Raw genomic sequence first — 13,869 nt, 5'->3', positions numbered from 1 at the left:
CTCACTAACCATAGAATTTAATTTGCTTAAACAAAGTTAAACGTGTTTTGGAAGGATCTGAGTATTTTTCGTATATACAACCAAAGCACAAGAAACGAAAGCGTAAACTATTTATCCAATTTTCTCAAAAAGACTATATTTATCCAAAGTACTGTTAACATACAAAGATGAGATCGTGTGCGAGATAATCTCAAGGTGGGAAGTAAGCAAACATGGGGATTGCATTATCTTCAAAGGACCATTGAAAACAGTTTGCAGACTCGACAGATATGACAGGTTCAATGCTTGGCGAATTTAGGACCCATAAGACTTCTAATAAAATCTTAAATTTATATAATTTCTTTTACGTAGTCCCTACGATTTTAATTTTGAGTGGTCGACATTACAAAGCAAACCACAATCACATATATGTCCATTTGTCACCAGTCTCCATCATTCCTCTGAAGTCTGAACCATAGTATCATCTAATTTAATAGAGCCAAAAACTTATAACCAAAATATAAAATTTCAAATCTAATAAACATGCAAATCCAAATCAGTTACAAAGACAAAAAAAAATCAACGATATATGGCATCAATAGATCAAATACAAATGTTTAAAACTGAATTTGTACGACAAACAAGACACAACTTCCTCACTATAACAAGTACTGTTAGAAATGGACGGTAGTGATTTACCAAAGAAAAAGATGGAGAATCAACGGCCAAGATCTCTTCTCATCGCAGAGATGAGAGAAGACGACGATGAAGGAGACGAATCAACGGCGCCGTTCCAACACTCTCTCTCCTTCTAATCTGACTAGAGAGTTAATCTCAGCCGTTGATTTAAACGCGAGTTCATCTCTCGACGGTCGCTTCAACGGAGGAGAAAAGTTTGACTCTTGAGCTGATGATGAACATCCGATCTCCTCCTGCATTAAAAAAAAAAAGACATCATAAATTAAAAACATAAATTTTCTGTTACAATAATCCAAAAGGAAAGAATGTAAATGTTAGATCCGTACATCGGAGTAGTCCCTCGTCCTCTTCGCCGCCAGATCTCCACCTCCGCCGTTAGAAGATGACGAACTCATCACGGGAGGAAGTTGAGCCGCCGCCGCCGCAGACCACGGTACGACTTGATTCTCCGCCTCCTCGTCGTCAGCGTCATCCTCCTCTTCATCTTCATCACTGTACTCCTCATCTTCATCTTCGTCCTCACCATCGTCGTAAGACTCGGCGCTATCACCGTCATCATCCCGGCGCCTGAGCTGACCCTCATTGACCTCCTGGCTTTGATCGGCGCCGACACCTGCTCCACCGCCGGCGGCGGATTTAAGAGCGACGCATGACTCGCAGACGGAGAAGGTTGGGCCGAGACGAAGGCCCGTGGCTTTCCACGGCGTGGGTGACTGGCAGGCGCTGCAGAGGAGGCAACGCGTGTGCTTAGCGACGAGGAAGTTAGCGCCGTGAACTTTGGCGTCGCAGTTCCAGCAGAGACTCGCTTGATCTGACTCGCAGTACATTCGTGCAACACCGTCGCATAAATCACACTTCTTTCCCATTATATTATAATTTTACTTCTGTTTCTCTCTCTCTCTCTTTTGGTTTCTTGTTAGACACAGAAATAAGGTGAAGCGAGAAGAGAGGAAAGTGCAAGTTGCAGGACAAAGGATAATTTATCGTGGCGAGTTTTCTGTGATTCAATTCGTTTTTTGAGGCTACTTTCGTCTTTTTCCGTCTCCAGCAGAAAAATCTATTCCTCTTCTTTGGTGTGTCACAATGGCTTCTTTTTATAAGCACGCATTCTTTATTTATGTGGTTAGGAACATCTCATACTATACTACTTTCTTAAAGTATTGCATTAATTAGAAAGAGATTATTAGTTTAGTCTTTCTGCTAAGATATTTTTTGGTTTGGAACTTTTAATAATTTTCATCTCTATTTGTGTTTTAGTCGATCTTAATTTTGTTTTCTGAATCCTACAAGCAATACTAGTATTGAAGGCAAACAATTATTCATTTTTAAGTTATGCCAGCAGTAATCGGTATTGTCCATCTTTTTTTTTTTTTTTGAGCAAATCGGTATTGTCCATCTAATAATATGATTTACCTCATACCTGAAGTTTATTTTCGTTAATAATCAATTTTTTTTTAACTCTGAGAACATAAAAAATAGCATAGAAGCAAAGACAATGATCAAAGATCAAAATGAAATAGAAACATAAACCGAGCCAAAAACTCATCCATGTCGACACCTCCAACAAACCCCACCCATATCCTTATCATCATTCCATAGCTGGTAAACTCACAGTCTTCCCTCCATAACCCTGTTCCTTCACACACCCACGTAAGGAAAACATAATTCCACACACCACACAGTTCCTCACCTCATTGCCCTGTCTTCATCAAGAACCCGTCTCAACCATTCCGGCTCTCCTTGTGCCACACAAGACTGTAAGCGTTGCTCCTTTGTCACACTTCTCGCCATCAAGAAGGCACATTTATTTTCCTCTCTTGAAATAGACTGCAATTCCCACTCACCTAACCTCTGTAACACCTCAAGAATCTCCGCACCATAGCCCCTAAAGGCAGGCCAAGCCCGAGGTCTCGTAATCGCACCCACCAAATCAGGAGCTTCTACTTCAAAAAACACCTTATTTATCTTATGAAAAGCCATGCTTTCAATCGCCCACACAAGAGCAAGATGTTTAGCTTCTACTAATGAGTCAATTCCACTAAAAGCTCTCCTGCTATGCAACTGAACCACCCCTCTGCTATCTCGAACAAACCAAGCAGCCCCAGCTAATTTAGTACTTTTAGTCCAGGCGACACCTACGTTGCATTTTAAAATACCAGCACTAGGAGTTTTCCACTGCACCTTACTATTTCTTCTGCGACAAGTCTCCTCATTGTTCACCGTGGGGAGATGAACCTGAAACCATTGTCTTGCATCATCTTTAATTTTCTCCACTGTAGCCTCAACTGCGTACTCTTTACCTTCAAACTCAAAAACGTTCTTATTTTTCCATAGCATCCAAAGGACCCACGGGAAGATACGAGTAAGAGCATCAGGGAGCTCCTTATTCGATTTGATTTCCAGTAGATAGGCGAAATTCTCCAGTAAAGATCGATTCTCAAAACTCCTGGGAGGAAAAGGAAACCCAATTTGTGCCCATAGTAGCCTCGCAGCCGGACAAGAAAATAAAATATGATTAATCGATTCACTCGAGAAACCACATCTTTGACATCTTGAGTCAACCTTCATCCCCCTAGCAATCAACTCATCCGTCACTGATAGTGCATTAGATAAAGCTTTCCACAAAAAAATGCGAATTTTTGGCGTTGTATTGACCTTCCACACTTTACTCCTGAGCTCATTCAGAGAAGGTCTTGCCAATGCCTCCTTACGAACCTCCGACTGATCCAAAGAACAGGCTAACCAATACCCCGACTTCACTGTGTATGCTCCCCATCTGTTATGCACCCACTCATAAGCATCCTTCTCCCCCATAGCCGGTTTCTGTTTCAAAATCAGTTTTATATCTGCAGCAAAGAAATTTTCTTGTAGCTTTTCCATGTCCCATGTCTTTGTTTGAGGGCAAATCAGATCACAAACCCGCAAGTCCAGATTGAAAAGGACAGGTTTCCTCAGTGGTGCCTTTGGAACTTCATCAAACAGCCACTTATCCATCCACACATTGATATCCTCCCCTGATCCAACATCTCGACGAAGTCCTTTTTCCAACAGTATCCGACCAAAAAGAATACTCCTCCAAGCATAAGTTGGTCTAGATCCCAGACTAGCCGATAAGAAATCACCATTAGGATAATACCTGCTACGCAGGAACCGTGCGCATAAAGAATCCGAGTTCATAAGCAATCTCCACCCTTGCTTGGCAAGCAAGGCTTGATTAAATTTCTCCAAATCTCGAAACCCTAAACCACCATTCTTTTTCTCAAGGCACATCCTCTCCCAAGAGACCCAATGGATTTTCTTTTTTCCTTCTTGGGCATTCCACCAGAAATTGGTCATTGCACTAGTTAGATTCCGACAGGTGATCTTAGGTAGCTTAAACACTGACATAGCAAACACTGGCATTGCCATAGCCACAGCTTTGAGTAAAACCTCCTTCCCCCCTGCCGAAAGAAACTTGTCATACCAGCCATGAAACCGGGACCTCATCTTCTCGTGAATATACTGTAGCATCTCCACCTTTGATCCGCTAAAATATTCCGGTAACCCAAGATATTTCCCTGTACCTCCTTCATTCGCAATCCCAGTCATCTCTTTGATTTTGGTTCTTATACTGTCTCCAATCTTCTTCCCAAAAGTAATAGCCGACTTGTTAAAGTTAATTAACTGGCCAGATATCTGCTCATACAGCTTCAAGACCTTGCAAACTGCATTACCCTCAGCCTCCTCTGCCTTTAGAATTAACAAGGAATCATCAGCAAAAAATAGATGATGAACTGATGGCCCTTGCTCAGAGAATTGGATACCACTGATTTCTCCTCTACGTTCCGCCTCATTGAGCTGATGTGATAGCCCTTCAGTACACAGATCAAAAAGAAAAGGAGACAAGGGGTCCCCCTGTCTCAACCCTCTCCCCGGACGTATCATCCCTTGAGCTTCTCCGTTAATCAAAACAGTGTATGTAACAGATCGCACACAGAACATAATCCATTGACGAAAAATCTGATGAAAACCAAGGGCGTTGAGAAGCTCATCAAGATAGTTCCACTCAATTCTGTCATATGCTTTTGACATATCAGTTTTAATTGCCATGAATTCCTTAGAGATTCTATCATGTGATCTCAGGCCATGAACCACCTCATGTGCAATAATGATATTATCTGATATCAGTCTCTCTGGAACAAACGCAGACTGGGTAGGCGACACAATAACTTCCAATAGAGGCTTCATCCTAGCAACCAAAATTTTCGAGACTATCTTATACATGACCGAACATAGACTGATAGGACGTACATCAACCATTAGCGTCGGGTTTGGTATTTTTGGAATCAGGCATATTTGTGTGAAGTTCCACTCCTCTGGAAAGACACCGGTGTGAAAGAAATTCTGAACTTCTCTCACCACTTCAGGGCCGATGATCTCCCAATACTGTTGAAAGAATAATCCATTCATCCCATCACAGCCTGGAGCACTCGATGGTTTGATCGCAAACACTGCAGCACGAACATCTTCCTCAGTCACCTCCTTGATCAATTTTTGATTCATTTGCTCTGTCACCTTTGGTTCAAATCCGGTGAAAAAACCGTTGGTCTCAGAAACACCATTTGATTTGAAAAGCTTCTCAAAATACTCTGTTGCTACCTTCCCCATCTAGTCATTAGAAGAAGCAACAACACCTTCATCATCAATAAGCTTAGTAAGTTGATTCCGTTGTCTAAATGCTTTCACAGATGCGTGAAAAAAACTTGTATTATTATCTCCAACTACAAGCCACTTATCTCGACTCTTTTGCTTCCAAAAATCTTCCTCTTCCTTAAAGGCTTTGCCAATCTTGAATTTCAGATCTTGGATCAGCACAAAGTCAGGTGAAGTAGAGGAAGTTTCCAGCTCCAAAGCATCCCTCAGCTGCTGCATCATCACACATGAGTTCTGATTATTCACCCTCTTCCACCTACTCAGAGATTGTCGAACAGCTCCAATTCTCTTCATTAAAGACATACTTCCCAGACCACTCCATGTCTCCTGTATTGTCTCAGCCACTCTAACTTTACCCACCATCCTTTTGTCGAAACGAAACGCCCCTCTTCTTTTCTCATGTTGATTAACCAAGTTCACCATCACCGGCCTGTGATCCGAACCTAATTTCTCCATAAACTCCTGAGACGCTTGATAAAAAACTCTCCTCCACTCCTTATTCGCAAAACATCTATCCAGTTTGCACTGAATATATTTTTGGTATCTCTTCCCCGCCCACGTGAAGGCATCTCCCACACCAGAGATCTCAGCCATCTCACACACTTTCAACATATCAGCAAACTCCTTGAAAGATGTATCACTACGTTTAGGGCCACCAATCTTCTCCTCGTTATTCAGAATTTCATTAAAATCTCCCACCATACACCAAGACTCCTTACGGCCAGCACCCAACCTCATCAGACGTTCCCACACCTTCTCTTTCCCTATCTGACTCGGTTCACCATAGACAAAGGATACACAGAAACTGTAGCCTCCATACGAGATTGCACAGTCAACCACATTCTTATCAGCAAACTTCACAACCACACTTACTTCCCGCTTCCACAATAACGCCAAACCACCACTGAGCCCATTAGGCTCCACCTGAAACACTCTATCATACCCTAAAGACACTTGCAGATCACCGACTAACTCCTTTTTTTGTTTCGTTTCCATAAGAAAAATCATCTCTGGGAAATATTTTTTACGTATTTGTTTGAGATGGGGAATTGTCAAGTCTTGAGACCGTCCCAATCCTTGACAATTCCAACTCATTATCCTCATTACTGATCCGGCAGTCCCCCATTTGGGACCACCTCTGAGTTAGTACGCCTTGCGATTTTTGCATAATTCCCTGCTACTTCCTCTGCCCTTCTCTTAGTAGCCATATTCTCTTGTGTGTCCTCTTCACCTTCTACACCAATATTTGCAGAGCCTGTTGGTTTGGATTTGAAAGTTCTTTGTCTCCTTGGAGGACGTCGACGACCACCGCCCTTTGATCTTGAAGTCCCGGAAGAGCTAGCCACGGTGTAACCCGCACTAAAACCCGTTGAACATTCAATAGATCCACTTGGTGTTGAAAAAATCTGATCCTTCCCATTCGAATTAAAATTCCCGCGTGAAACATCACTCGTTCTGCTCCCTTCTTTCTCCTCTCTAGCCTTCTCGCAGTCCTTGCCGGAATAGTCAAATATCAAACCTTTCTCCCTGTTCACATCTAAAATGACAACTGGAGCCGGCTCTAGCCTCAGAAATTCTTTTTGACCCCTAGGGTTCTTCTCCAAATCCAGGATAGACTGTCTCACGCGTTCTTCCCGCACCCGCTTTTCACCACCATCTGCGGCCAGGATATACTCTCTCATGTTCTGCAACACATCAAGATTGATTTTCCTTCTTCCTGTAGCCCTATCAATGCCCACTTGGTCATCAGACAGAACTCCATAGAGGGGGTCATTCTTCTGAATACAGTGTTCACTGCTCTGTTTCGCTGCCACAACTCTCTGTCTCCTCGCATCAGATTGCTCCCTTCTCGCCTGAATAAGCAAAGGACATTTATCTTTTTCATGGGTCAATCGCTGGCAGTGATAGCATCGCTTCTGAATCCTCTCGAAATCATAACAAAGATTAACAGAGCCACCTCCAGGTAAATTAATAACCTTCTCCTTTCTCACTGGTCGTGACACATCAAAAAACACTCTGACCCGCACATAGTCATGGCTTTGAGCTTTGTTTGGATCAAAAGCAACCACATCCACCCTCCCGATCAAATCCCCAAAGGCTTCAATAGCTTCTGCAGTATAGTGATTCACCGGAATATTTCGAATCTGCACCCACACCAGCAAATACTTTAGGTAATCTTCAGGTGGCTTCTCTACCCACCGATCAATCACAATGCTCCATTCATTAAACGTCCACGCCCGTTTCCTCATCACTTCTTCAAGGTCATGTGGTTGAATAATCAGTTTATGTGGTTGAATAGCTGATGATTAAATTTGGAATTGAAAATTAGATAGTTTAATCCAAATTACAGCACACCATTCTTTACAGAGATCCTAGAAATTAATCTAAATTACATAAAAGGCTATGTTTTAAGTTAAATATGTATAAATGATCGACTTAATGCGTATGGGCCAAACACCGTTTTACGTGGCGACCAACTCGCGGTAGAGTTCCAAGATATTTTGTGGGTGATTTTGTAGTAGATGACGTGGCGAGATCTCAGCCTTGAGGGAAGGAGAGCGAGATTCTGCTCCGTCCTACGTGGACGAATCAGGTTCTCAATGGGCTTAGGAGCCACGTGAGCCCACCTGGGATTTGTCTGGACCTTAAAACAAGTCTAATGGGACCCACTATCTCTCAATGATCTTTCTTTTATAACCACTTGTTTTGTTTTTTACTTCTCCCATACTTCTCTTCCAAAACATTTGTGTTTCTAAGCTTTTTTGATAGACGATAAGATAATGATGAATTTTTAAATACAAAAAATGTATCGGTATGGGAAGAAATAAATCTTTAATAGTTTATAGTACAGGTGAGGATCACATTATTAACTTGGCCCATAATTCTTTAATGTTTCTTGACATAATATTTAACTTGTGTTGTGTGTGGCTCTGGCGAACCCATAAAAATAAAAAAGTTTATTCTGGAGTAAAGTATAATCACATGGTGTGAAATGATGTGAATAAAGAGATTGTGTACCTAGGTAGCATGTTCGATATGGGGAAATCCTACGTGTCAAACAACAGCGGTGTGAAGAATCAAAGGAAGATGAGATGTCGTGATGGAAGCCACAGTCTGATAAAAAGTTTGTGGTGTGTGGTGGTTTGCTTCGTTACTGTGGTTTCTTGTTTTTGTTTGTGGATAAGAATTTTGGAACAATTCGGGAAGAATTTTCAGAATTAAACATAATTTATATACACGATATAAATGAATTTGTCCGAATTGTTGGATGCATCCCTTCTTCTCAGTTCACATATCCTGAGAGGTGTTGGCATGTATGGGATTATAGAGGATATGCATTGCTGACGCCACTTTTTATTTTAAATATTCTTTTTTCACACTGATACAAGCTGCAACAAAAACAAATGTAGCGTTGTAATAAAGAATCACGTGCCTCCAAAAATCTCTCTCAAGCGATAACCCTAGAAAACTTCGATTGCTCATTATTGGCAGCTCCGCCTCTAACAGAGACGTCGCTGCTCCACCGTTCTCTCCTCCTAGGCGAGAACCTTCAGTGTCTTCTCTCTCAGTTAGCTCCATTGCTCATCCTCTCTCCTCCATGGAAGCTTCATCCCCCCTGGAAACAGAACCGCCGATTTCACCTCCTACTGAAGATAAAGGTTACAAATGCGACCCGTCTCTTACCCTTCCACCTCTCTTAGGTTTTTGGGCTAAACCTCTGAAGATAGTCTCAAATGTTAGACTCAATAATCAACCGCTTATTCCTCCTCAAGAGAAACCAACAAAAGAATCCCCCCTCCTGCTCTTAAGGAAAATGGAGAGCTCCGGTTCCCATGGGCTGCGAAGATGAATCCGAAGCACCGCAATCTCCACCGTGCCACTTCCCCTACTTACCTAGAGGATGGTACACCAATGATTGAAATTCCTAACCATGTATTCTTGAAGGGACTCGAAAACCAAAAGGAGTATGTGATTGGGCAGTTTTCCCGTTGCAAAACACCTCCGAGAGGTCTCGTTAACGCTGTTGCAAATCGGATTTGGGGAAAGAATTGTAAGATATTTACCCGCAAACTAGGTGAATCGTCTTATCTATTTCACATTCCTGATACTAACACTAGAGCTTGGGTTCTTCAACGCGGTTTATGGCATGTTGATGAATGTTTATTGTTTGTTGCTCCGTGGACAGAAGAAGCAACATTAGCTGTGCCAGAAATCTCTTCAGTCCCCTTATGGGTCACTTTAAAAAACATCTCAAGTCGTCTGTATTCTCATTTGGAGTTTAGCTGGGTAGCTTCAGGGTTAGGCGAACCAGTTCTCACTGAAAAACCTAGGCTAGATCCTAGTTTGATGGGTGAAGCTAAAATTCTTGTTGAAGTTGAATTAGAAAAAGGCTTCCCTCATAGAATTGCTGCTAGAGACAGGAAAGGCATTGTCTCTTTAGTGGATGTAGAATACGCTTGGATTCCTTCTAAATGCGATAGATGTAGGCAGATTGGCCATAAGGTGAAAAGATGTCTTCTACAACATCAAGCTAATGATGTTTCATTATCTCCTGAGGATACCATCAATGCTACTGCAACTGCTGCTGCTGCTACTACTTCAGCTGATGATTCAGTTGAAACCACCCCTGAAACCAATGTCACTAACACGATTGTGTCTTCAAGCTCGCATGATACCATCCCTGTTCATGATTCTGTCGAGTTTGCTTCTGCCAACTCCGAAAACCCTTCTCACGCTACTGATACACATACTTCTTTATCTGTTACTGCAGATGAATCCTCTCTTCCAAGTACTATGGGTGACCAGACTGAGTCTCTTTCACCCACCCAGGGGCGGACCTAGAAATTTAGTTAGACTGTGGCACATATATATTTTTTAATTTATAATAAATAAAATAATTAATATAATATAAATATTAAAATCAAACTGAAATAATTTATGACAACTAAAACATAAATCTCTAATATAAAAAAGTAATGAAAAAACTTATAAAGTCATTCTTCGATCTTTCATATCTTGGAATCTTTTTATCACCATATCGTTAGTCACTTCGTCAAAGTGCTCTTTTTCAGTATAGCAAACCATGCAATCGTTCAGAAATTCATCACCCATTCGGTTGCGCAAGGTAGTTTTCACAATTTTCATCGCAGAGAAAGATCTCTCGACTGTAGCGGTGGCAACAGGTAGAGTCAAAACTAGCTTCAAAAGTCGATAAACAAGAGGATGTGAAAGATGTTTTTTGGTCTCCACCATCACACGTGCAAGATCTCCAAGACCCTCCAAATTAGCAAACCTTTGATCTTCAGAGATATTGTCGATGTAAATACCAAGTTGATGCCCAAAAGATATTCGTTCCATAGAACTAAAATCTTCAGGATAAAACTCTGACAACCGTACAAGTTTTGATTGATCAAACTGGTGGAATGAATCAGTGGGGCTCAAAGATGCAGTACAACCAAGCAATTCAGTGTTTATCTCGTCAAAACGATCATTGAACTCTTGAATCTGCATATCCAATACAGTGTAAAAACATTCAACTTGATAATGATGCAAGTTAGTTATGTTGCTTCTTTGTCTTGGCCTCTTTGGATTAACAAATTCTTCTTCCATAATAAATAACTCTGTGTTATTGTTCTTGCAAAAAGAGTTCACCTTTCCAATGATTGAATCCCATCCATTTTCTATGAGCTTGCACAATTGTTGCTTGGTAGATTTCACTAGAGACATTGCATTCAAGATGTCCTGATCTTTTCTTTGTAAAGCCTTTGATTGATTATGTGTGAGACCAAGAAGAAGCAACATCAACTGTAAGTAGAACACAAAATCGAACGTGTGAAAGTATTTGAGAAGATCATTAGCTTGACATCTTTTGATACCATCTGACCCATCACTTTCGACATACTCAAGCACTTTAATGATGGAAGTGAATAAATCAGCCAATCTCAATAAGGTTTTGTAGTGAGAACCCCAACGAGTATTACCAGGCCTTTGAAGAGAACACTCCTGATTTAGTCCTTTTCCTGTCTTAATTTTACCATCCCTAACTCTTTCCTCGATTATCTTACGTTGATCTTCTCGAATCTTATATTTTCTCTTACAAGAAGCTCCAACCACATTTAACAAAACATAAATCTTATCAAAAAAATCACTAACTTCAAAATGTTTTTTAGCAACTCCCACGACAACCAACTGAAGCTGATGAGCAAAGCAGTGAACATAATATGCAGAACTATTTTCTCTTAGAATTAAAGATCTCAACCCATTGAATTCACCTTTCATATTGCTAGCTCCATCATAACCCTGTCCTCTTAGCTTTTTCATACTTAATCCATGTTTTGCAAAAAATGAATCGATAGCACATTTTAGAGATGCAAAAGAAGTTTCTTGAACATGAATAATACCAGCAAATCTTTCTTTGACTATCCCCTTTTTATCAACAAAACGAAAAACCACTGCCACTTGCTCTTTAGTAGAAACATCTGCAGACTCATCCACCAGCAAGCAAAATACACCATGATCAACCTCTTGAATAATAGACTGAGTAACTTCTTCTGCAAAGCAATGAGCTAGATCTTTCTGGATTTTATGAGACACCATCTGGTTATTTTTTGGAATTCTCCAATACAACCTTACTAACAATCTCATTTTGATCTGCAGTATACTTCACAAGCTCTACAAAGTTTCCTTTATTAGCTGACTCTGTTGATTCATCATGACCTCGAAAAGGTAATCCTTGCCGTAATAAATATCTACAAGCATCAATTGAAGCATTCAATCTGATCTTGTATTCATTCTTGGCTGCATCATTCTGCTTATAAAAAGCCTGAACGATCGATTGATTTGGATTCATTAGATTGTCAGCCATCTTTAGAGCATTGTTGTGAAAACTATTCACCAATCCAACATGCTCTCCTAATCTCTTTGGATTTTTTCAAGTATCAAAGCCTTTTGTCAAAAATTCATCACTTCCACATTTATTTTCAGTATAGTCTCTAAATAAGTAGCAAACCAAACAAAATGCCTTGTCTGTTTTTATACTATATTCCAACCAATCACCGTAGAGATCAAACCAAGCAGGATTAAATCTTCTAAGCTTATGTCCTTTCAGTGTTTTAGGAAAATCATGACCGCGAGGTTGACAAGGACCTTTAGTAAGATATTTTCGTCTTACCTCATCTCTTTCGTTTGGATGATATTCCTTTATACTTTTTCTCTCTGCAGGATCTGAAGGCAAATTCTCCAAATTAGTTTTTGATGATGACATTGGCGGAGTAGAAGCCAAATTCTCCGTGTTGGTTTTTGGTAGTGAAGAACTAGAAGGCAAATTCTCTGAATTAACTTTTGATGATGATAAACACTGTTTTTTAAAATATTTCTCCATGGATACCTAAAAAAAATTATGTTAGTAACTTAGTAATTAAGGCTAAATAATAATAAAAAGTATTAACAATGATGTATAAACTTACTTAGAAAAGATGTCAAAGAAACAATGAGAAAAGGTATTAAAGATGATGAATAAAGTTTCTGCAAATTTTTTTTTTTCAAAAGAGAAGAACGTAAAGTCTATTTAGGAACATTAGGGTTTTTAAATTTTAGACTAATAATTATTTAGGTTGGATAATTAAAATTGTAACAAAAATTGATGGGCTGTCTACATATTTTATTTTCAATTGGGCTGAAGTTAAAAAACAAATTGTAACAAGACCCATCTCTTTTTCTTTGGTTTGAAGTTAAAAAAAAAAATTGAAAAAAAGAGAGTATGTGGCACGTGCCCCACCCTCTCTGGTGGTGGGTCCGCCCCTGCACCCACCACTATCCCGAGCTGCATGGCACATGTTACCGCTGATGCATTTATCTTTAGAGCGGTTACTCTACCTCCTTTGGATGATGACAATCACAATTTCTCAGAACTCAAGAAGATGAAGACCAAGTGTCTGCATCGTCTCAGAGAACTTTGAGAGAAAGACCTGTCAACAGTCCAAGAAGGGTCAAGATATGTATGACTGGTCACTGGTTAAGAGTCGAGGAAAGCGTGGGCGAGGCCGTGGCTGAAATCATCTAATCTCCAACGCACCAACTTCTTAATTTCCATAATTAAGACTCTCTTTATCTACTCGTATGTTTGTTTCAAATGTATGTTCTCTCAAGCTTCGGTTTAACAATTGTAAACTCTGTTACTTTTATATTTAATGCAACAAATTTAGTAAAAAAAAATAAAAACAAATGTAAATTGTGTTCGTTAATGATTTGATTTATTTTAGTATTTAAGTGGACAAAAAAAAGATTGTTTTCAAAAAAGAAAACTACTAAGATCGTTTTTAAATTCTGGCGCAAGGTAGGCGGGAATTGATGGATCTAGTAGTCTAATTATCAAAAGTCCATGATATCATATAGTACGTATTTTCATCTGGGTAAACATGTTTATTGGAAAACTAATTGATCTTTTATATTGAACTAGAGTTTGTGGTGATGAGTGATGGCCAATGATTTTGTTTCCAT

General features: G+C 40.0%; 3 protein-coding genes and 1 pseudogene across 3 annotated transcripts; all 4 read right to left on the bottom strand.

The window, feature by feature from the left end:
- Nucleotides 1–486: 486 nt before the first annotated feature.
- On the bottom strand, nt 487–1,761 carry LOC106376091 (protein BFR2-like). The gene is made up of 2 exons (XM_013816138.3): nt 1,005–1,761; nt 487–911 (listed from the first exon to the last, which is right to left on the bottom strand). Exons 1-2 carry the CDS (start codon nt 1,542–1,544, stop codon nt 759–761), a joined length of 693 nt encoding a protein of 230 aa, XP_013671592.1. The 5' UTR covers nt 1,545–1,761; the 3' UTR covers nt 487–758.
- Nucleotides 1,762–2,364: 603 nt separating this feature from the next.
- LOC125579836 lies at nt 2,365–5,325 on the bottom strand. Its single transcript, XM_048743707.1, has one exon. The coding sequence runs from the start codon at nt 5,323–5,325 to the stop codon at nt 2,365–2,367; it is 2,961 nt and encodes a 986-aa protein (XP_048599664.1).
- A 1,148-nt stretch (nt 5,326–6,473) lies between these two features.
- Nucleotides 6,474–7,619, bottom strand: LOC106373192. The gene has a single exon (XM_013813406.2). The coding sequence runs from the start codon at nt 7,617–7,619 to the stop codon at nt 6,474–6,476; it is 1,146 nt and encodes a 381-aa protein (XP_013668860.2).
- A 2,701-nt stretch (nt 7,620–10,320) lies between these two features.
- LOC106373191 lies at nt 10,321–13,867 on the bottom strand (annotated as a pseudogene).
- Between the last annotated feature and the right edge of the window lie 2 nt (nt 13,868–13,869).

This window comes from Brassica napus, chromosome C1, assembly GCF_020379485.1.
Source record: "Brassica napus cultivar Da-Ae chromosome C1, Da-Ae, whole genome shotgun sequence".
Taxonomy (NCBI): Eukaryota; Viridiplantae; Streptophyta; class Magnoliopsida; order Brassicales; family Brassicaceae; genus Brassica; species Brassica napus.
This window is presented reverse-complemented; position numbering and strand designations above follow the sequence as displayed.

Excerpts from the sequence above, each read along its gene's own strand:
- LOC106376091 (XM_013816138.3), bottom strand. The coding sequence starts at position 1,544 with ATGGGAAAGAAGTGTGATTTATGCGACGGTGTTGCACGAATGTACTGC. Across the intron at positions 912-1,004 it reads GGACGAGGGACTACTCCGAT|GAGGAGATCGGATGTTCATC; the intron begins GTACGGATCTAA and ends TTTTTAATGCAG.
- LOC106373192 (XM_013813406.2), bottom strand. The coding sequence starts at position 7,619 with ATGAGGAAACGGGCGTGGACGTTTAATGAATGGAGCATTGTGATTGAT.
- LOC125579836 (XM_048743707.1), bottom strand. The coding sequence starts at position 5,325 with ATGGGGAAGGTAGCAACAGAGTATTTTGAGAAGCTTTTCAAATCAAAT.